This window comes from Microcaecilia unicolor, chromosome 9 (genome assembly GCF_901765095.1).
Source record: "Microcaecilia unicolor chromosome 9, aMicUni1.1, whole genome shotgun sequence".
Taxonomy (NCBI): Eukaryota; Metazoa; Chordata; class Amphibia; order Gymnophiona; family Siphonopidae; genus Microcaecilia; species Microcaecilia unicolor.
Window position 1 is genome coordinate 100,233,253 of NC_044039.1, and position 24,914 is coordinate 100,258,166.

General features: G+C 45.6%; 1 protein-coding gene across 1 annotated transcript in view; it reads right to left on the minus strand.

Moving 5' to 3' along the window:
* Nucleotides 1-788: 788 nt before the first annotated feature.
* The window catches only part of RASGRP1 (RAS guanyl releasing protein 1), a 139,370-nt gene continuing 115,244 nt past the window's right edge, over nt 789-24,914 (minus strand). Inside the window, exons 15-18 of the mRNA XM_030213685.1 lie at nt 11,051-11,175; nt 6,394-6,412; nt 4,561-4,925; nt 789-923 (exon numbers count right to left, since the gene is read on the minus strand). Coding sequence (XP_030069545.1) covers nt 789-923; nt 4,561-4,925; nt 6,394-6,412; nt 11,051-11,175 — 644 coding nt within the window. The remainder of the gene's footprint in view (nt 924-4,560; nt 4,926-6,393; nt 6,413-11,050; nt 11,176-24,914) is intronic.

The following is a 24,914-nucleotide window of genomic DNA, read 5'->3' on the forward strand; positions in this document are numbered from 1 at the left end:
GCCCGTTCCTTTCCAAATCGCTAAGGGAAGGGAAGGGCTTTTTCCGTTCAGTTAGTGCATCAGTTAGTCCACTGCAGTGCCCCCTTGGGTGCCCGGTTGGTGTCCTGGCATGTCAGGGGGACCAGTGCACTATGAATGCTGGCTCCTCCCACGATCAAAGGGCTTGGATTTGGTCGTTTTTGAGATGGGTGTCCTCGGTTTCCATTATCGCCGAAAATCAGGGACGACCATCTCTAAGGTCAACCATCTCAACATTTAGGTCGACCATCTCTAAGGTCAACCTAAATGTTGAGATTTGGGTGTCCCCGACCGTACTATCGAAATGAAAGATGGCCACCCATCTTGTTTCGATAATATGGGTTTCCCCGCCCCTGCAAGGACGCCCCCGATTATGCCCCTCTCTGTGTACCAGCAAATTCCCCTGCTGATCTATTCCATTGTAACTTAATGCATTAGCATATTCCCCTTCAAAAATGTCAATAACATTCATCAACCAAGAGATTCACTTGTGTAACTCTCTGCAACTGTGTAATATAATGCCCAAGCACCATTTTCTCCTGTGTACCTGCTGCATCTTCTGTGTAACGCAATTCACCAGTACACTGTCCTCGAGACAGCTAAACCAACAGTTTAGATTTTGGTGTCCAGCTGCATTTCTGTTGCTGGTCTGATTAATTGTACTTTCACATGATGATGCTTTTCTGTTCCTTGAGCACAGTGTCCTTATCCGGGCTGGACAGCCGCTACCAGAGCGTTATATTTATCCCAGGAAGAGTTCAAGTATTCCACTATGAAAAATCCTTGTGCTCCATGCTGTCCGACATCTGCAGTTTTCTTAGCTCAGTCTTCAGAGCCTCAATTTGCCTTTGCGCATCTTTAAGATGAATCTTTAAAGCTTCATTTTCTGCCCTTAAATTACTTTCCTATACAGAAAATAAAACACAGTGTTCAATTTGAATCTATGCCTCAATAAGGGGCTCTTTTACTAAGCCACATAGGCGCTTACATGCACCCAATGTGCGTCAATTTGGAGTTACCACCCGGCTACCGCGTGGCCCGGGCAGTAATTTCATTTTTTACGTGCACGATTACTGCGTGAGACCTTAACACTAAGTCAATGGGTGGCAGTAAGGTCTCAAGATTCAAAATTGACGCACATCAATTTTTATTTTGCCATACGTCCATTTTCGGCAAAAATTTAAAAAGGCCTTTTTTACAGGCACACTGATAAACACGCACCTACACTAGCACAGCCCATTTTTCAGTGCACCTTAGTAAAAGGACCCCTAAGTGTGGACTACAGATGTAAAAAATGTTCTAAGTAATCTGTCTACTTTTAAATATTTAGAATATATAAAGGGCACATTGTTTTTGTATTTTCCCTTTATACACTTGATAAAATGGCCTACAAGTTTTTTTATTCTCAGAATTCTCATCTATATATACAAATCACGCTAGTAGTTGAGAATCTTGCTGCTTTAGGCTGAATGCTCTGGTGGCCTGATATACCAGAACAAATTCTGTTATCACCTTCTTTTTCACATTAATACTACCTCCTCCTTCTATCAAATATTTGTTTTCTTTGACACTAGTTCCTCTATTCTTGAGGGCAGTATCAGGGTTTGGCAAGAAGAACTGGAAATTAGCAATGAGAGTTTGGTATTCTATATAAACTACTACACTTCAGTTTAAAATTTTAAAAGCTTAGTCATCATGTACACATATAAAATAAGGAATTATGTATGTAGATTGAGTACATTCAACCACCTGGATTTCCAGCTTCCAAAAATTATGCGAGTATCATTTGCTAGCAATTAACATGCATTAATACCATTACTGAGTGTTATTATCCAAGGGCACATATCTATTGCAAGGTTCATTTTATGTATTGTGCAATGACAGCATTAGCATGTTCTGGTAGAAAGTTACACCCTAACCCCCAGATTCTATATATCATGTCTTAATTTCCGTGCGGCAATCGAAGCATAACAATGTAATAAAAAGGATTTTAGAGATTGCTTTTCAACTCTATCTGCCTTGACCAACAAGTGCACTTGGGTCTCTATTGTTGATTAGAAGTAATTCTGTTTAAAAATGATTAACTTTGATTGTGTGAAAATAAATTGGAATGCAGAAGATAAGACACAGCTCTAATTAATTTGGTATGTGAAGAGGAGGATGGTGCTTGTTTTCGAAGTTCAGACTGGCCACCTGGACTTGGAAACATGTGACCACATTCCCACAGTATGGCTTGTTTACCTATTCTCAAGCATGCTGTAATTTTCCTTGGCTCTGAAAATAAGCTTTAGCTTAATAAAAAGGGGGGCTTGTTGCAGCAGAGTTTTGAGGCTCATCTGTGAGTGGACGCATCGTGCAGAAAAGACTTGTTCCTGGTCATAAGGAGACTTCAGGCTTTCGCTGCAACGGGCCTCCCAGCTGATGAGATAATGGTCTGAAATTCCTGACCTGTGGTGTTGTATGTATAGTGTATTATTGCTTCTTTTCCTGGTCTAAGAACTCTTAGCATTGCTTAGATGTAGAGACCAGTGATGTAATGATTGTTTATAGATAGGTATTGTTTTTTTTAGTTATATAGCTAATCATTGTGTGTATATAGCTTAATCATTGTATATATTTTAATCATTGTATATTTTAGCACTTCTAATAAAGGTCTCATTTACCTAATATGAATCCAAAAGAATCCACGGTAATTATTTAGTCTGTGTCAGTGAAGCAGGCTGTAAATCCATAGCAGTACAAATGTGCGTAACTTAATTGGGTAACTAGCTAATCAACGCTGTCAATTGGATGTTAACAAGCAATTATCAGCACTAATTGGCATTAATTCAGAATTACAAGCATGACTCGGTAAGCGTATTCTGTAACATGGTGTGTCTAAATACTAAGTTGCACAGTTGAAAATGGGCATGGCCGTGGGCAGGGTGTGGGTGTTTCTAAAATCTATGCGCATTCTTATAGAATATACCTGCTCTGCACCTAATTTAGGTGTCAGGATTTACGCCATGTAAAACATGGCGCAAATGACAGTGACTGAATTTGGTTATGTGGAGAGGTGCACTGCATATTCTATAAGCCTATTCTACAAATATTTAGGCATACTTTAGAGAACATGCCTAGGTGTGTTTATTTTCCACTGAGAATTTTCAGGCACCATATATAGAATATAACCCTAAATGTATTCTATTTTCATAAAATGTATACATTTAAATGTATAAAAAAAGACATTCTAGGTTATGTGTTATGAATCCATGCGCATATAGTGCTGGATTCCATAAATGGAGCTCACCCTTTATAGAATCTCGCTTAGCGCTGATTCCCGTGCCCTAACTTTGGGCACTAGACTTACGCCTGCTGCAACCTGGTATAAATATTGGTGACCAAGTTGGGCATAGAAGCCCAGTATTCTGTAACAACAAAGACAACCTTTCAGAACACCCCTGACACTTTCATGCCCCCTTGGCCACACCCCCTTTTGTGTTGCAAGTGATGGGATTTGGGCGTCTTGTGTTATAGAATAGCGCACAGCCAGAGGTATGTGCAAATCCTAATTGGTGGCAATTAACATCAATAATTGGTTGTTTGCACCCAATTATTGCTCATTAATGGCTCATTAGCCAATTAAGTTACATGCAAATCATAAGTACATAAGTATTGCCATACTGGGAAAGACCAAAGGTCCATCAAGCCCAGCATCCTGTTTCCAACAGTGGCCAATCCAGGTCACAAATACCTGGCAAGATCCCAAAAAAGTACAAAACATTCTATACTACTTATCCCAGAAATAGTGGATTTTCCCCAAGTCCATTTAATAATGGTCTATGGACTTTTTCTTAAGGAAGCCATCCGAACCTTTTTTAAACTCTGCTAAGCTAACCACCTTTACCACATTCTCTGGCAACAAATTCCAGAGTTTAATTACATGCTGAGTGAAGAAAAACTTTCTCCGATTCGTTTTAAATTTACTACATTGTAGCTTCATCGCATGCCCCCTAGTCCTAGTATTTTTGGAAAGCGTAAACAGATGCTTCACATCTACCCGTTCCACTCCACTCATTATTTTATAGACCTCTATCAATCTTGAGATGTTATGGGTGAATTCAATATTTTTCATCTAGTAAATATTTCAGTTCCTCTGTCACTCTCTTGAAAATCTCAAAGAAATAAGACGGTCCTGGTTGAGGGAAATGCTCTCAATACCTGTGCTGATATAATAGCAAATGGTTAGCTGTAGTACATAGATGGCAACTCATCCTTGCTTGAAAGGCCCATGAGGTTTCCCACGCACAGGTATTGGGTTTTTTTTGGACATTACTTACAGAGGATATTAGATTTATACTACATTCCTGATAACATGACCTTCAAAGACTCATTTTCTTCAGGACTAATATGGCTGCTATAATTCTATACATAAGTTTGAATATCTTGATTTGTACAGTTCTTAGTCCAGTCTCAAATGCTCTAGAGCTAACCCTCATATGCAGTGTAACTCTGAACTAAAAATGTAATTTAAAATGTTTTCTTAAAACAGATGTAAATTACCTGGTCAGACTCCACGTGTGTGAATGTGCAATGATGTTCTTTTTCCTTTGGCTTGTGAATTGAGTTCTTGTTTTCCCATTTAACATAAGCCCGTTTTTGGACAGGAAGTGGACTGGGGCAGAGAGATGGAGGGCTAGAAGTGGGTATCAAGTAAGCTGAGTCTTGCCCAGTCTTCCTTCTTGGTGAGGACAGGATAAATGGCATGGAAGTAGAATCACCATGGAGGCAGTCATCTGTTTGGGTGTCCTTGTGGTTCACAGAGATCTCCTGCAGTGAGCTGTCCACCAACGTGATTGCTCCATCCTTATTTCCATCATGGTGTTCAGCAGAATCTTCTTTAGGAAATGTAAAGGACCCTTCTTCTTCTCCAGGATAAGATGGACAAAAAAAGAAAGGGAAAAAAAAGCTTAGAAGCCTAAACAGCTGACTTCACTGTGGGATATAATAAAATCTATATGAAACCCCCTCAGAGAGAGAGAGACAGAGAGAGAGAGGGAGAGACTGCAGCACTTCAACAGGCTCCAAAAACATACAATGAAGAGCTATAAAAGAAGCCAGAATGCTCAGGGAGGACACATTTAGAAAAGATTTGGGGAGGTTTCTGGTGAACAAGTCCATTAACAATGATTAACTATATTGAACTAGGTCTCTCTACTTCTTACTTCATGGAGTACATAAGTATATATGCATTGCTATACTGGGACAGACCAAAGGTCCATCATGCCCAATTTCCTGTTTCCAAAAGTGGTCAATTCAGGTTCCAAGGCAAGATCCCAAAAGAGTAATATTCCATGCTACTTATCCCAGAAATAAGCAGTGGGGTTTCCCCAAGTCCATCTTAATAACGGTTTATGGATTTTAGGCACCTTTCCAAACCTTTTTTTTAAACCCTGCTCTACCAACGTTTTTTACACATTCTCTGGCAATGACTTCCAGAGCTTAATTTTATGTTGGATGAAGAAATATTTCTCTGATTTGTCTTAAATGTACTACTTAGCAACTTCATTTTATGCCCCCCTCCCCCCTAGTTCTTGAACTTCTGGAAAGAGTAAACACGTGATTCACATCTACTCATTCAATTCCACCTATTATTTTATAGAACTCTATCAGATGTCCCCATAGCCATCTCATCTCTAACCAGAAGAGCCCTAACCTCTTTAGACTTTCCTCATAGGGGAGTTGTTGCATCCCCTTTATCAGTCGATCACCCTTCTCTGTATGTTTTCTAATTCAGCTATATTTTTTATGAGGTGTGGTAACCAGAACTGTATAAAATATTTGAGGTGTGATCATACTATGTAGTGATATAAAGGCATTATGATATCCTCTTTAATTCTCCATTCCTTTCCTAATAGTTCCTAACATTCTATTCACTTTCTTGGCCACTGCTGCCAATTCATTATCAAATGATGACACCTGCCATTTTTGGTGCCCAGGCTCCCAGTTTTGTAAGGTCTTCTTGCAATTTCTCACAATCCTTCTTGTGATTAACAACTTTGAATAAATGTGTCATCAGCACGTTTGATCACCTCACTCACTCATGTTTCCAGGTCATTTATAAATATTAAAAAGCAGCAGTCCCAGTCAGGGGCATAGCCAGACTTTGGCGGGAGGGGGGTCCAGAGCCCGAGGTGAGGGGGCACATTTTAGCCCCCCCCCTGCTGCCACCACCACCACCTTTGACCCCCCCCCCGGTGCCCCTTTCGATCCCCTCTTCCCACCGCCGCCAACCCTCCCCTGCTGCAGTCGGCTACCTTTGCTGGCGGGGGTCCCCAACCCCCGCCAGCCGAAGTCCTCTTCTCCGGCGTGGCCACGTTACTGATCTGCAAGGACGTGTGTGCAGAACGTCAGACTCACAGAAACAGAAAGCCTTCCCTTGCAGATCAGCAACACAGCCGCGCTGGAGGACTTCAGCTGGCGGGGATTGGGGACCCCCGCCAGCAAAGGTACCCGTTGGCGACAGGTTGGCAATGGGAAGGGGGGTCGAAGGGGTTGGCGGCGGGGGGCCAGGGCAAAATCCACGGGGGCCCATGCCCCCACATAGCTACGCCCATGGTCCCAGCACAGGTTCCTGGAAACCCCTCACCCCCATTCACCCTTCTCCATTGAGAATATTGACAATTTAACCCTACTTTGTTTTCTTTTAACCAGTTTTCAATCCACACTAGGACACTGCCTCCTGTCCCATGACTTTTTTATTTCCTCAGGTCTCTCTCATGAGGAACTTTGTCAAATGCTTTCTGAGAATCCAGATAAATGGTATCAACTGGCTCACCTTTATCTAGATGTTTATTTACCCCTTCAAAAAATGTAGTAGATTGTGAAGCAAAACTTCCCTTCTCTAAATAGACATTTTCTTTGTCCCGTTAATCCATGCCTATGTACATGTTTAGTAATTTTGTTCTTTATAATAGTTTATCATTATGCCCAGCACCGATATCAGGCTTACAGGTCTATAGCTTCAGCAAAATTTCAAGAAGATATGAATAATATTTATTATGGAAAAACTTTTTGTTAATTATTTAAATAAACCCACAAAAATATGTGAACGTGATGTGCTCAGAAATAATATGTGACTTGTATCAATATGACAAAGAACATCTGCCAGTCACTAACATCTATCATTGCACATCATGAGTCCATCCCTATATAATGACTGGCAGATGTGATTTGTCACATTTATATAAGTCACGTATTATTTCTGAGCACATCACATTCACATATTTTTGTGGATTTATTTAAATAAATTAAGAAATCGTTTTTCCATAATAAATGATATTATTCATATCTCCCTGAAGTTTTGCTGATTTTACCTTTAAGGGGAGTAGTATATATTTATAAATTCCTAATTATTGTTCATAAGGTCTATAGTTTCCCAAATCAACTCTGGAACTCTTTTTAAACATTGGTGTTACACTGCCACCCTCTAATTTTCATTTACTATGCTTCATTTTAAAGATGAAACTAAAAGAAAATGGGAAATCTAGTAGTACTCTAAGGGGTCCTTTTACAAAGGCGTGGTAAAAAGTGGCCTGCGGTAGTGTGGGTGCGTGTTTTGGACACGTGCTGGGCCATTTCTTTACCGCATCTGGAAAAAGGGTGTTTTTTTTTAAAAAACGGGTCGAGAAATGGATGAGCAGCAAAATGAAAACTAGCGTGTGCCTATTTATGGTGCTTAACGCGCCACCCATGGACTCACACTCTACCCATATGGTAACCATGCAGCGCATGCCAACTGATGATTACTGCTGGGAATGCCCTCGCAGTAGAAAATAGAAAATTATTTTCTACCATGGGTTTTCGGCATGCACCAAATTTGGAATTACTCATCAGCCGCATGTGTTAGCCCGGCAGTAGTGCCAATTTGACATGCAGTACCCGTGAATTAGCCCTTCCGTGCCTTCGTAAAAGGTCCAAGTGATTTGCTACTGTCACATATTCCAGGTTCACAGATATTTGTATTAGTTCCTCTGATTCATGACCATTAAATACCATTTCTGGCATGGATATCTCCCTCACATCTTCTTCTAAGGATTAATTCATTTAGGGATCCTTTTACAAAGCTGTGGGGGGAGGGGGAATAACATGAAATGGATTTTCCTATTAGGATCTGCAGAGTACTTCCAAGGTAGCTGGACTGGCTACTGTCAAACAGGATGTTGAGCTCAATGGATCATTGATCTGAGCCAGCATGGCATATCTTATGTTCATACAGACCACATCAGCAGAGAGAGAGGTGGAAACATTCTTTCAAATCTCAGCATCTGGAGAGGTTGCAGCATTCCTGCAGATCCAAATATCATCAAATTGAGGAAGGATGCAGCTTCAAGAGAATGCTCAGAGAAGCTATAGGATCTTACAAGCCCCAACAGTACACAAGCGCAGCCTACAACAATACTACAAGCCCAACAGCTCACAAGGCATACAGGGAGAAGCTGCAGCAGATCTACAAGATAAGGATGTGCATTCGTTTGAATTGACAGGTATATCCCCCCCTCCCCCCCAATTTCAGATTCTTTTTCTTGTGTCATTAACAATGTGTGGTCTTCTTAAAGAGTGTGTCCTCTTTTCAAAGAGTTTGCTTTTTTCGCCAAGTGTGCACTATTCACAAACAGTGTGTCCTCTTTCAGAAAGTCTCCACTCTTCCTAAAGAGGGCACAGTACCAATGATATTGCTTCCGTAATGAAAAAAATGAATAAAACAGAAACAAAAACAAAACGTTACTGTAAATGGCAAGGGAAATTACACAAAATGAACATTTTTGGGCTGCACACCCCTACTACAAGCCTCAACAAAACACAGGAAAAGGCTGCAGCAGTCCTATAAGCGCAGCGGCATGCAGGAATAGGCAGTATCAAGGGAGGAAGAGTGAACAACTCCATCTGGTGCACTAAAGCTGGCTCAAAAGGGACAGATAGGAAAATGGTATTTAGGAGAGGAGGCAGCATGGGTCAATTTTGCCCCACTATATTCCTGGAGAAGAGCAGGTACACAGTTTCTCTCCAAACTCCTTCTGCTGCAGGCCAGCAGGCTGGGCTGAAGGACAACAGTTTAGTCAATTCCTCCTGCCACAGGATGAAGTATGTCCAGAGGCAGAAGTAGCAATAGCTAAGAAACTCATGCAGGGATGGTAAACCATTGTGCTCAAAGGTCCTGTGGTGGCCTTGCCTTTAGCATGGGATTTCTGTTACCTGGGAATTCCATGCAAGGCACAGATTACTGATAGGCCTTTTGAAAGTATGCCAGCTCCCAGGACTCATACTGGGCTTTTCTTCAATTGTTGCTGCCATGGGACTGGACCAGTGCATGTATGATCTACCTGCTTGCTATACACAGCATCGCAGTGTCTAAGTCAAAGTATAAGTAAAGTTCAGATGATTAATATTGAATGATCCGAGGCAGGTGCTTGGCGCTGAAACACGGCCCATGTCGGGTCTATGGTACAACATAGTACATGATGACGGCAGAAAAAGACCTGCACGGTCCATCCAGTCTGCCCAACAAGATAACTCATATGTGCTACTTTTTGTGTATACCCTACTTTGATTTGTACCTGTGCTGTTCAAGGCACAGACTGTATAAATCTGCCCAGCACTATCCCCACCTCCCAACCACCAGCCCCGCCTCCCAACCACGGGCTCTGGCACAGACCATATAAGTCTGCCCAGCACTATCCCCGCCTCCCACAACCAGCTCTGGCACAGACCGTATAAGTCTGCCCAGCACTATCCCCGCCTTCCACCACCGGCTCTGCCACCCGACATACCCTACAACAAAACAGGTGCAAAATCCACAGATACCTTTGTTCCTGTGGACTTTGCCAGCTCAAATTTTCAAATGGAAATAATATGTATAATACAGTCCCCATCAGAGAAAGACACAAGCACATACACTCATGGAGGAGTCGCAAAGAGACAGACACAAATAAATAAATACACACACATACACAAAGATGGAAGGAGAGACATTGATAAGACACAAGCAGACAGATAGACATAGAGGGGCTATGCAGAAAGCATTACTGTGGGTTTTACTGGCCAAGCAAAGAAGGAAGGCTTTCATCGCTGACAGAAACTCTTACTACAGATCACATTAGCATGCAGTCATTAACTACCCCAAAGCCATGCAGTAAAAAAAAAAAAAAAAAAGTTTGATTGGTTAACATGAGAGGGTGTCGAGTGGAACAGCTCTCACACTCGAACCTGACTACCCTGCCCTAGATTGCTTTCCGCACCAGCTCCTATCCCTGGTAATTTAGTGACTTTCCTCACTTTCCCTGACCCAACCAGAACCTAACCACCTCTTCTGTTACCCTCCCCCCCCCCCCCGAACATTAAAACATAAAAACACCTGGTGGTCTAGTGCTCCCCCTCCCTCCCCCCCCCCAACCCAACATCAACACATCAAAATCCCTGACGGTCTAGTGGGCCCCTCCCTTCCCCCAACCCGACCCACTCACCCACAACCATAAAAGAAACCTTCCTGATGTCTACTGACACCCTTAACCCCCTACCTCTTTTCCAACCCCCTACTACAACCTTTGCATGCGAGAGTCAAATATCTCCTTGACCTCACCCATGGCAGACTGTAAATTTATTTAATTTATCTTCAAGGGTCATTGTGGGGAGGGGGGGGTGGTCTATGGTATAAGTTTGGATATATAGAATAAAAGGTTTTTGTCTCGCTGGTGAAGGCCCCTGGTACTTTCTATGCTAGTTGGACTTTGTTTTGTACTTTGGACCCTCTTGTTGTTGTGTGAATCTCATATTGCACCAGGACTGCATTTCTTATTATTATATGCTTCAACAGAGTGCTATTTATCCACTCAGATCTAGACATAATTATGGTAGAGGCAGGTTAGTAGCAAATGCTTTATATTTTTGCACGCTAATAATCACTGCAACAAGTCTTTTCTCAGGGTCCACTTTATTGTGTTGGTCACATTTATGGATTCAAAAAGCAGAACAAATTCTTACCATGACTTTTAACCCCTGTGAGGTTTAGTGTGGTGGGATCATATGAGGGACTGTTGTCTCCCACAGTGCTCTCGTACTTTTTTTTGCACTCAAAAACCACCAGGTCCTTGCACTGCTTGTGACAATTCATTCCACAATCTGTAAAATAAATAAATAAATAAACAAACCATTCTGAAGTTTGACTGGGTACTACTCTCCATTCCAAATTTTTTTCTTGTACAAAGACATATAGGTAGATGTACATTTTTTCCCTTTTATTTGTGACCACTTGGATATATTCTTGGACAATCAGGATTCTCCTGTATCCACAACACACTTCCCATTTCCTCTGATATGTTTGGACAGTTTCTATTTTATAAGAAAAGTTAGAGGGACATTTTCGATATGACGTCTAAATCCAATTTTGGACATTTTACTGTTAATAAAAATGAAGCAGGTTCAGGAACTAAAATGCAATTTGGTTACTGACAGGGAAAGTTTTACTCTTGATCAGTCTATAAAGATATTGGGTATTACGTTGGATAGCAGCTTAACTTTGGAACCTCAGATAAATTCTCTTGTTAAGAATTCTTTTTTTATTATGAGAAAGTTAAAGGCTATTTGCAAATTTCTATCAATTGATCAGTTCAGACTAGTAGTTTAGTCACTAATTCTTAGTAGACTGGACTACTATAATGTTATCTATTTGGGACTGTCAAGTTATCTATCTATTGAAAAGATTACAAACAATCCAGAATGTGGCATTTCATTTGATTTATTCCCTCAGACAAAATTACAACTTACTATAGAAAACTGCATTGGCTTCCAGTTGAAGCCAGGATAACTTTCAAACTAGGGTGTATGTTGTGGAAAATCATGCAAGGAATAGTACCGCAATACTTAATATCTCTTGTACACTATGCGGTAGGAAGAAAGTTATATAACATTCATATTTCTCTTCTGTTTGATTTTCCTAACCCTAAGGGTATTTCTGGGAAAAAACATTTTGTATGTCTGTTTGCATAGCAAGCAGCCAAGCTTTGGAAATCTTTGCCTATTAATTTACGGTTTTTATTATCTTATGAAAAGTTTAAGAAGGGCTTTAAGACTTCATTGTTCTCCCAATATGTGGATAAGAAATAGTGGGTGCCAGTTTTGTTATATTTTCTCTAAACATGTTACATCCTAGGCATTTTATAGTCTAGAGTCTTTCTGTAATACGCTATGAATTATGCAAATGAAATTAGGAGAATATAAGAAAAATAACTGTAAAATCCAAAAAAACAGTAATGAACATGGCCATTTTCAAACCAGAAAAATATCCAACTTTTTGTTTTGAAAATGGCCATGTGCTAGATGTTGTGCTCTGTCTACATTTTTGGACTATTTTTGGGAAAAAAAAAAAAAGGTCCAAAGGAAAAACACACAAAAACAAGCCATTTGGATATACTAGGGGGGGGGGGGGGGGGGGGTCAGCATTCTTAGTAGACTGGACACACTGACATCCCAGCAGAGCAGTGGGGCACCCTAGGGGGCACTGCAGTGGACTTCATACCCAGTACACATCTCACTGTTACCCCCTTATATTGTGTGGTGAGCCCTCCAAAACCCACCAAAACCTACTGTAGACCCTTATGGTTGCAGGTATCATCTATATGTAGGTACAGTAGGTTTTTTGTGGGTTTATGAGGGCTCACACTTTCCATCATAAATGTAAGAGTGGGTTATGGGCCTAGGTCCCCTTCTCTACTGCCAACTACTAGGCTACTCCAGGGACCTGCTTGCTGCTCTAATAGGACTATCCATAACATGTGAAGCTGTTATACAGGCTAACGTGTACTGTTTCTTTCACATATTTGGGGGTTGGGAGGGGGTCATGCATTAATCCCTCCAGTGGTTATATTGTCATTTATGTCACATTTTCATGACTTAGGCATGATGGAAACAGGTCTAGACCAAAACATTTAACTTTTAGCCCCAGCCTTTTTTGCTTTGTTCCATTATGGCAGAAAAACATCCAAGTTTTGGGAACACCCAAATCTCACCCCAGCACACCCTCTTGTGATTTGGATGCACTGAATACGAATTGCATAGAAAAACATCTTTAGAATGGGTTTCAAAGATAGCGATTTGTGTTGCTTTTTGGATGTTTTTCTGTTTGAAAATGAGTCCCTTAAGCACTCTCACAATAATTCAAGGTCGATTTAATATGATTCTATTTAAGATCAAGCCTATGTGGTCTTTTATGTGAAATTTCCTGAAATAATCTGGCGGACCCAATTTAACATCAGTGATCGTTTGGGTAGGCCAATATAACTCAAACTATTTCTGTGATAATGAAAGACTCTCTGAGTCCTAGTAGAGAAAAGATGATTGGCTTTTGATGGACCACTGATCTGACCAAGCGTGGCACGCATCATGCTCTTATAATTATTCCTGTTTTACCGTATATAGCAGAATGGTTGCCACATTACTCTACTCTAAAGGTTAATAAATATAAATAAAAAATATTGTATTATAGTTGGTTATAATGGGGTCAATATTCAGTATGGTTTAACAGGAGACTCTTGCCTGTTTAAACCATTCTGACCAGACTGGAAGCAAATGTTCAGCAACATTTAATCAGAGAGTTAGTAATAGGGTGGTCTGGGGTGGACCCAAGAATTATTCAGGCACAACTAATATTCATCAGCTGTACCCGGCCAGTAGCTATCCAGGTACCACTGACTAGGGGTGGCCTAATGGTTAGTGCAGTGGGTTGCGGACTTGGAGAACCAGGTTTGATTCCCGCTGCTGCCTGAGGGTCAGCAGTGAGTTGAGATCCTGGGGAAATGGGTTCAGTTCCCTCTGCAGCTCTGTGTGACCCTGGACAAGTCACTTAGCTCTCCATTGCCCCAGGTATAATATATAACTTAGATTGTGAGCCCATTAGGGACAGTGCAAAGTATCTGTACTAGAAACTGTCAACCGCATTGTTGCCTCAGGGATCACTTGCAGTATATCACAGTGCTAAAAATAAATAAATAAGACAGCAAAAAGGCTGTCCTAAGTTATCCAGGTACCACTGCTGAATAATGGCAGTGGCATCCCCTGATCTGGATCTTCAGTGCTGATCCTGTTCAGAAGGAATGGATCCTAAGGAGCTTAACCGAGATTGGGCGGCAGAGCCGGTGGCGGGAGGTGGGGATAGTGCTGGGCATACTTATACGGTCTGTGCCAGAGCCGGTGGTGGGAGGCGGGACTGGTGGTTGGGAGGCGGGGATAGTGCTGGGCAGACTTACACAGTCTGTGCCCTGAAAAGGACAGGTACAAATCAAGGTAAAGTATACACAAAAAGAAGCACATATGAGTTTATCTTGTTGGGCAGACTGGATGGACCATGCACGTCTTTTTCTGCCGTCATCTACTATGTTACTATGTTACTACGATACCCAGTTAGAAGCCAGCAATGAACATATGGGACTAATTCAGCTGGTGACATCCAGCATTTAAAAAAAACAAACAAAAAAACACCTGCTGACAGCCACCAACTGAATATTGCCCCCCCCCCCCCCCACACCTTTTTGCTTTGGGTACACTGGATAGGGGACTTATAATACATTGATACTTGCTTTGAGATTGATTTGATATAATGGTTATGTCATGTGTTGTTTGCTTTTTACACAATATTCCTGTGTATTTAAAAATTGCAATAACTATAAAAATAAAAGAAGACTTCTACCCATAAGGCACTTATCATAAAACACACTTGAAGGATATGTGCTAAATTATGGTAACTGTTTTTGCCATAACATTGAATAATGTTTTAGAACACTCTAGAATACTGTGTCTTGATCTTCTTCTTTATAGAAGACTTTAGAAGAGCTATTCGTGTTTTACACACAGAAGTCCCAGCACATCCATATCGAAACTGTATAAAGCACTATTTTACAACACACTAGAGAAAAGTGTGGATGCAGCGAAAACATCATAAGACAGGACATGTATCAGGGGCATGAAATATCAAGATCAAGTAGGAATGTGTAATATCATATCATACCATATGCTATGAGTTTATCTTGTTGAGCAGAGTGGATGGACTGTATGGGTCTTTATCTGCTGTCATCTACTATGTTATGGGCAGTACACTGTTCCCAAAATGAATAAACTGAGTTCCTCTGTCTGTATCTGCCCTGCTGCCTCTGAGTCCCTAGCCCCACATCCTGTGTGTGTGTGTGTGTGTGTGTGTGTGTGTGCGTGCATATGAGACACACTGGGATGAGAGGAGGGTCAACAGGTCACATCTTTATCATAGCAGATATAAGTCCAGGACATAGTTCTTAGATCTCAGTGACAAAGCAACCATCTCTGCCAACAGTTAAAGCCCCTCCTCCACACCACCACTTGCAGGTGTCAACCAATGCACTTCAAAGTCACCTCTGCACTAGCCTTTCTGGCTCCTGGCAGACTGCCCTAGCAGCCACTGCAGACCTTAGCCAGTCATCCATCTCCCAGTGCATCACACAGATCCTCACAGCCCTTCTCACACACAACACTGACTACTCATCCTCAAATGCAATGCCCAGTTCTATAAAGTTGCCCATTTCTGCTCTGTTATTGATGTAATTGACTGCATCCATGTGACCTCAGGCCTCCCCCCCCCCCCCCCACACACACACAAAAAGAAAAGGAGAGTCCACCTACCACAACAGAGAGGCCTTCAATTCTCTCAATATACAAGTAGCATGAAATGCACAGGGGGAGATCACTGATGCCTTCCCACACGTCCTGTTTCTTGACATGACTCATACATCCTGGCACACTCGGGATACATGACCATTTGGAGAGTGAAGAGACCACTGGTAGCTAGCTCATAGGTACGAAGCACACATACTAACACACAGATGCCACCACAGCCACAGATGTTTGTGTGCTAGATTCTAGTTCACAGCATCAATGTGCAGGCAGCTGGGACAGTATCCCATAACACGTCCTTGATCTCCGTTTCACCCTGTGTCCATTCTTTCACTCTGCCCATCTCAGACAGGTGATTGAGGCTACTCACAAAAGAGATGGCTAATGACCCCCATTGTCAGACCATGCAATGAGGCAGTGGAGCACTACAACAAGGTACACCACTAAACCAGGATCATCAAATGCACCTTTGCACTGCTCAAGAAACAATTCAGGTGCATAGATAGAGCCAGAGGAAAGCTGCTCTGCACACCTGAACAGGTCTGCTGTATCCTGCACAACCTTGAACTAAAACACAGAGTACCACTTCCTGAGGGACTGGAGCCACAGGACAGAGGCACAGAGGAGGATGAGGAACAGGCACCATCAGCACCGGAGCAGGCACATCCTACACCAGCAGGGCATTGCAGCAAGGAATGAACTCATATACCACTCATGGTATATTTGCCATATGAGTGCAAGTGAGGAATGTATATAAGAGGACCTTAGAAGACTGGGAGACTGGGCATCCAAATGGCTGATGACATTTAATGTGAGCAAGTGTAAAGTGATACATGTAGGAAAGAGGAACCCAAACTATAGGTATATGATGCAAGATTCCAAACCAGGAGTCACTGGCCAGGAAAAAGATCTAGGTGTCATTGTCGTTGATACATTGAAATCCTCTGCTCAGTGTGCAGTGGCGGCTAAGAAGGCAAATAGAATGTTAGGAAGAATTAGGAAAGGAATGGAAAACAAAACTGAGAATATTGCAATGTTCTTGTCTCGTTCCATGATGCAACCTGGTCACCGCATCTCAAAAAAGATACAGCAGTATTAGTAAAGATGCAGAGAAGGGAATGAAAATGATAAAGAAGATGTGGCGACTTCCCTATGAGGAAAGGTTAAAGAGGATAGGGCTCTTCAGCTTGGAGAAGAGATGACTGAGGGGAGATACGATAGAGGTCTATAAAATACTGAGTGGAGTGGACTAGGTAGACATAAATTTCTGCACCATCACCTTCAGTCGTTACTCTGCAACCCTGGCATGGTCCATGAAGAATGATGATGATGCAAACACAGAAAAACACAAGTCTTCACACACTCAAAATGACACAGTCTTTTGAGCTACACAATAAATTCAGACTATTTACACATCGTCTAGAGACCATATTCTTGTGCAATGAAGGGTGATGACACCAGCAATTTGATGTCCTCATAGCCTTCACTGCTTGACAGGGGTGGTTTGTTGGTCTCCAACTTCATCTGCCTGCAGATCTTCATTGCCATGGGATGACTGAGTGGGCACAGCTAGCTGTGAGCTCCCTTGCTGCTCGGGATCCATGTCTTGGCCTTTTACTGTTGACAAGTGGAGAGAGATATTTATGACAGTCATATTGACTTGGGTGTGGAATCACAACTTCTGGCCCCAATAAGCACCTGTTGGAGACGTGCTGGGATACATATCTTGTAGCTCTTCCTCTAGTCCTGCATATCAGTATGACATGCAAAGCAATATCCTTAACTATGGACAAACCTCTCCTTGTCCTCACTGATGTATGCTGGCACTGGGAGTATGACATGTCTGGGCTTGCCAGAAGCATGACCCCACTCAATGGCCATGGTATGTCATGAGTGCATGCAAAGGGTTGTTCAACAGGAGCCTATAGAACCTTGCAGTAACCCCTGCCCTTACAAGGAATGGCTGGATTTCACATGGAGGCATATTTTCAAAGCACTTAGCCTTCCAAAGTTCCATAGGTTTCTATGGAACTTTGGAAGGCTAAGTGCTTTGAAAATATGCCTCATAGGGTGCTAATGTGAGGGCACTGACAGTAACACTGTTCGGTGATTGTGGCACCTGTCCAGCTTAGATGTCATGGGGATCCTACATCATCTGTCTCCTCCTACGCAATAACCAAAATGCTGGGACCATATACTATTTGCACAACACATTAGCAGGTGCTGTCACAAGGATATGATGGACAGGGGTGAGCGGGCAGGTGTCTAGGTGCATGTGTAGCTATGTACATTAGGTAACACTTTCTGCTACCCATTGACTGGCAAGATGTGTCCAGGTCAATCCCCCACACTGCCTCCTCATCTACGTTCTGGAGAACCTACAGCTCAACTGTGATCAGTGTCTTGGCTGGGTAGGGAGCTGGCACCCACTTTCTCCTTAGCGTTCCTGCAACGTTCCCTCCACTTACATTTCAGGTCCTTTGCATTTCTGTTGTGGGCGTCCTTGGCTGATAATGGAAAAAAGAAGGGCGTCCCTGATGAACACTTGGCCGACTTCACTTGGTCCTTTTTTGTTTACGACCAAGCCACAAAAATGTGCCCTAAATGACCAGATGACCACCGGAGGGAATTGGGGATGACCTCCCCCTACTCCCCTAGTGGTCACTAAGCCCCTCCCACCCTAAAAAAAACTTTTTTATATATTTTTTGCCAGCCTCTATGCCAGCCTCAAATATCATACCCAGCTCCATGACAGCAGTATGCAGGTCCCTGGAGCACTTTTAGTGGGTACTGCAGTGCACTTCAGGCAGTCAGACCCAGGCCCATCCCCCCCCCCAACCTGTTAAACTTGTGGTGGTAAATGTGAGCCCTCCAAAACCCACCACAAACTCATTGTACCCATATCTAGGTGCCCCCCTTCATCCCTAAGGGCTATGGTAGTGGTGTACAGCTGTAGGGAGTGGGTTTTGGGAGGGGGGGTTGGGGGGCTCAGCACACAAGGTAAGGGAGCTATGCACCTGGGAGCTTTTTCTGACGTTCACTGCAGTGCCCCCTAGGGTGCCTGGTTGGTGTCCTAGCATGTCAGGGGGACCAGTGCACTATGAATGCTGGCTCCTCCCACAACCAAAGGGCTTGGATTTGGTCGTTTCTGAGATGGGCATCCTCGGTTTCCATTATCACCGAAAATCAGAAATGACCAAGTCTAAGGACGACCATCTCTAGGGACGACCTAAATGTCAAGATTTGGGCGTCCTCGACCGTATTATTGAAATGACAGATGGACGCCCATTGTGTTTCGATAAAGTGAATGATACATACCTGTAGCAGGTGTTCTCCGAGGACAGCAGGCTGATTGTTCTCATGACTGGGTTGACGTCCACGGCAGCCCCCACCAACCGGAATAAGACTTTGCGGGCGGTCCCGCACGCAGGGCACGCCCACCGCGCATGCGCGGCCGTCTTCCCGCCCGTGCGCGGCCGTCTTCCCGCCCGTGCACGACCGTTCCCGCTCAATTGAATGACAAGCAAAAATGAGTAAGAACACAACTCCAAAGGGGAGGAGGGAGGGTAGGTGAGAACAATCAGCCTGCTGTCCTCGGAGAACACCTGCTACAGGTATGTATCATTCGCTTTCTCCGAGGACAAGCAGGCCGCTTGTTCTCACGACTGGGGTATCCCTAGCTCTCAGGCTCACTCAAAACAAGAATCCAGGTCAATTGAACCTCGCAACGGCGAGGGTATAACAGAAATTGACCTACGAAGAACAACTAACTGAGAGTGCAGCCTGACCAGAATAAATTCGGGTCCTGGAGGGTGGAGTTGGATTTAAACCCCAAACAGATTCTGCAGCACCGACTGCCCGAACCGACTGTCGCATCGGGTATCCTGCTGGAGGCAGTAATGTGATGTGAATGTGTGGACAGATGACCACGTCGCAGCCTTGCAAATCTCTTCAATAGTGGCTGACTTCAAGTGGGCCACCGACGCTGCCATGGCTCTGACACTATGAGCCGTGACATGACCCTCAAGAGTCAGCCCAGCCTGGGCGTAAGTGAAGGAAATGCAATCTGCTAGCCAATTGGAGATGGTGCATTTCCCGACAGCGACCCCTTTCCTATTGGGGTCGAAAGAAACAAACAATTGGGCGGACTGTCTGTGGGGCTGTGTCCGCTCCAAATAGAACGCTTGCTTGCAGTCCAACGTGTGCAACTGACGTTCAGCAGGGCGGGTATGCGGTCTGGGAAAGAATGTTGGCAAGACAATTGACTGGTTAAGATGGAACTCCGACACCACCTTTGGCAGGAACTTAGGGTGAGTGCGGAGCACTACTGTGTTATGATGAAATTTAGTATACGGAGCATGAGCTACCAGGGCTTGAAGCTCACTGACCCTACGAGCTGAAGTAACTGCCACCAAGAAAATGACCTTCCAGGTCAAGTACTTCAGATGGCATGAATTCAGTGGCTCAAAAGGAGGTTTCATCAGCTGGGTGAGGACGACGTTCAGATCCCATGACACTGCAGGAGGCTTGACAGGGGGCTTTGACAAAAGCAAGCCTCTCATGAATCGAACGACTAAAGGCTCTCCAGAGATGGCTTTACCCTCTACACGAAGATGGTAAGCACTAATCGCACTAAGGTGATTCCTTACTGAGTTGGTCTTGAGGCCAGACTCTGATAAGTGCAGAAGGTATTCAAGCAGGTTCTGTGCAGGGCAAGAACGAGGTTCTAGGGCCTTGCTCTCACACCAAACGACAAACCTCCTCCACTTGAAAAAGTAACTCTTTTTAGTGGAATCCTTCCTAGAGGCAAGCAAGACACGGGAGACACCCTCAGACAGACCCAACGAAGCGAAGTCTACGCCCTCAACATCCAGGCCGTGAGAGCCAGAGACTGAAGTTTGGGGTGCAGAAGCGCTCCGTCGTTCTGCGAAATGAGAGTCGGAAAACACTCCAATCTCCAGGGTTCTTCGGAGGACAACTCCAGAAGAAGAGGGAACCAGATCTGGCGGGGCCAAAAAGGTGCTATCAGAATCATGGTGCCGTGGTCTTGCTTGAGCTTCAGTAAGGTCTTCCCCACCAAAGGTATGGGAGGATAAGCATACAGGAGGCCGGTCCCCCAATGGAGGAGAAAGGCATCCGACGCTAGTCTGCCGTGTGCCTGTAGTCTGGAACAGAACAGAGGCAGCTTGTGGTTGGTCTGAGAGGCGAAAAAGGTCCACCGAGGGAGTGCCCCACTCTCGGAAGATCTTGCGTACCACTCTGGAATGGAGTGACCACTCGTGCGGTTGCATGACTCTGCTCAGTCTGTCGGCCAGACTGTTGTTTACACCTGCCAGGTATGTGGCTTGGAGAAGCATGCCAAACTGGCAGGCCCAACGCCACATCCCGACGGCTTCCTGACACAGGGGGCGAGATCCGGTGCCCCCCTGCTTGTTGATGTAATACATTGCAACCTGATTGTCTGTCCGAATTTGGATAATTTGACAGGACAGCCGATCTCTGAAAGCCTTCAGTGCGTTCCAGACCGCTCGGAGCTCCAGGAGGTTGATCTGAAGATCCTGTTCCTGGAGGGACCACAGTCCCTGGGTGTGAAGCCCATTGACATGAGCTCCCCACCCCAGGCGAGATGCATCCGTCGTCAGCACTTTCGTGGGTTGTGGAATTTGGAATGGGCGTCCCAGGGTCAAATTGGTCCGAATGGTCCACCAGTGCAGTGAATTGCGGCAACTGATGGAGAGGCGGATGACATCTTCTAGATTCCCGGTGGCCTGGCCCCACTGGGAAGCTAGGGTCCATTGAGCAGATCTCATGTGAAGACGAGCCATGGGAGTCACATGAACTGTGGAGGCCATATGACCTAGAAGTCTCAACATCTGCCGAGCTGTGACCTGCTGAGACGCTCTGGTCTGGGAAGCGAGGGACAGAAGGTTGTGGGCCCTCGCTTCGGGAAGAAAGGCCTGAGCCGTCTGTGAATTCAGCAGAGCTCCTATGAATTCCAGAGATTGGACTGGCTGGGGATGGGACTTTGGGTAATTTATCACAAACCCCAGCAGCTCCAGGAGGTGAATAGTGCACTGCATGGACCGGAGAGCTCCTGCCTCCAAGGTGTTCTTGACCAGCCAATCGTCGAGATATGGGAACACGTGCACTCCCAGCTTGCATAGCTACGCCGCGACCACCACGAGGCACTTCGTGAACACCCGTGGGGCAGAGGCGAGCCCAAAGGGAAATCCAGGGAACATAGCCAATCGTTTTTCTGAATCATTGGCAGAAGGGTGCCCAAGGAAAGTATCCTGAACTTCTCTTTGACCAGATACTTGTTCAGGCCTCTCAGGTCTAGGATGGGGCGCATCCCCCCTGTTTTCTTTTCCACAAGGAAGTACCTGGAATAGAATCCCTGCCCTTCCTGCCCTTGGTGGCACGGGCTCGACCGCATTGGCACTGAGAAGGGCGGAGAGTTCCTCTGCAAGTACCTGCTTGTGCTGGGAGCTGAAGGATTGGGCTCCCGGAGGACAATTTGGTGGAGGGGAAGCCAAATTCAGGGCGTATCCGCACCGCACTATTTGGAGAACCCACTGGTCGGAGGTTATTAGACGCCACCTTTGGTGAAAAAGTTTTAACCTCCCCCCGACTGGCAGATCGTCCGGCACGGACACTTTGATGGCGGCTATGTTCCCATGGATCCAGTCAAAAACCCGTCCCCGATTTTTGCTGTGGAGGCGCAGGGGGCTGCTTAGGCGCACGCTGTTGATGGGAACAAGCGTGCTGGGACTGTCCCTGTGCCTGATGAGGTCTTCGGGCCGGCTGGGTGTACCTACGCTTGTTGTAGGCGTAGGGCGCAGCCTGCCTGGCCCAGGAAAAACGTCCACCTGATGAGGTGGATGCTGAAGGCGCCCGGTGGGAGAGCTTGTCGAGGGCGGTTTCCCGCTGATGTAGTTGGTCCACCAACTGCTCGACCTTCTCACCAAAAATATTATCCTCCCGGCAAGGGACATCGGCCAGCCGCTGCTGGGTGCGGTTGTCCAGGTCAGAGGCACGCAGCCTGCGCATCACTATACCTTGGGCCGCAGCACGAGATGCCACATCACAGGTGTCATATATACCCCTGGACAGGAACTTTCTGCACTCCTTCAGCTGCCTGACGACCTCCTGAAAAGGCCTGGACTGCTCCGGTGGGAGCTTATCGACCAGGTCCGCCAGTTGCTTCACATTGTTCCATATGTGTATGCTCGTGTAGAGCTGGTAAGACTGGATGCGGGTCATGAGCGTGGAAGATTGGTAGGCCTTCCTCCCAAACGAGTCCAGAGTGCGAGACTCCAGCCCCGGGGGCGCCAAAGCGGTATCCCTCGAACTCCGTGCCCTCTTGAGAGCAGAGTCCACGACCGCCGAGTCATGAGGCAATTGAGGCCGCATTAACTCTGGGTCCGAGTGGATCCTGTATTGTGACTCTGCTTTCTTGGGGATGGTGGGATTAGATAATGGTCTCAACCAGTTCCGAAGCAGTGTCTCTTTGAGAACATTGTGCAACGGCACCGTGGAGGACTCTCTAGGTGGTGATGGATAGTCGAGGACCTCGAGCATCTCAGCCCTCGGCTCATCCACAGAAACCATGGGGAAGGGAATGCAAATAGACATATCCCTGACGAAGGAGGCAAAGGAGAGGCTCTCAGGTGGCGAGAGCTTTCTCTCTGGTGAAGGAGTGGGGTCGGAGGGAAGGCCTCCGTCAACGGCGCCGAGGGCGCAAGCACCCCCGGCACCGGCACAGTCTGGTGCATCAGCCCTTCCAGGATCCCCGGAAGGATGGCTCGGAGGCACTCGTCTAGGCCCGCTGTCAGGAAAGGCGAGGGGGCTGGTAGAGGTGTCAGTGCCGGAAGCTGTTCGGGTCCAGGAGACGGCACCGAAGTGCTGGCACCCTGGCGTGACGATACCTCTACCACCGAGGGGGACCTCTCCTCTCGGCGCTGCCGCTTCCTCGGTGTCGAATCATCCCTGGCGCCAGGAGCTGGATGCGCCGTGGGCGACCGATGACGGTGCTTCTTTTCCTTTTACGGTGCCCGTCATTGGCGCTTGGTGGAATAGAAGAGGAGGAAGTAGATCCCTCTCGGCCTCGAGGGATTGGGTCCGACAGGGTTCGGTCCCGAGGGCACTGGGTAGAGGGACTTACCGGGGCCGATTGCCCACGCGGCCTCTCACCCCTGCCGTCTCCGGAGGACCGGCGGGCCAACGGGACCTGTGCTCCTGGGGTCGGTGCCGTCGGTGCCAATTTCGTGGACATCGGTACCGGTACCGAAGACCTGGCCGTCGATACCGATGCCGTCGAAGTCGACGTCGAGGGGCCGGCGCAAGTTCCAAAAAGATGGTCCCGTAGAACTTGCCTCGCTATCTGTGTCCGTTTCCGGAGACCGAGACACAAGGTGCACGTCTTGGTATCGTGCTCCGGCCCGAGGCACTGGAGGCACCAAGCGTGAGTGTCGGTCTGCGAGATATGCCGGCCGCACCGACCACACTTTTTAAATCCACTCGGGACCTTCGAGGACATCGACGGAAAAATCGCGTCGGCGAAGTCAAAGTTGTCTATGGTGGCGGTAAAATTCACACCTCGAAAATAAATCGACCGCGTGGCCACAAGGCCGCAACGAGACGCCCCCGCTAAAAGACGAGGGAAAACACAAAGTTCTGCGTTTTTTTTTTTGACAAAATAAAATAGAAAACGGAGAACAACGAAGGAGAAAAAAACTCGCGGCGAAAGCGCGATCCGGTTTCCGGGGCTGACAGAGAGAGAGACGAACGCGGCTCTCTCCAGCGCGGAAAAGAAAAGACTGAGTGGGAACGGTCGCACACTGGCGGGAAGACGGTTTACATGTGCCATTAGGGCTGTTGGTGGGGCAGCTAGGATGGGGCGTCCCATGTCTTTTGAGGGCACAAATCTCCACAGAGGGGTGCCCACAGAGGAGTGCCATAGAAGTGGTGTGTGTTTTGATGACACATACCTCTTCACTGTTGCATCCAACACTTGATGCACAACAGCAGGAAGGGTTTGGTCCTCTGGATGGCTCTGAACTAGCTCATGAGATCTTCCACCATCTTTTGTAATACCAAAGATTCTGTGAGATAGAAGAGATATGGCACAAGCATTATTCTAGTGCACCTGCAGATGACTGTGGAGAGCCTCCCCTAGCACTATATCTGGATTTCCTTGTAAAGGGGCAAGACCAACATGAGGA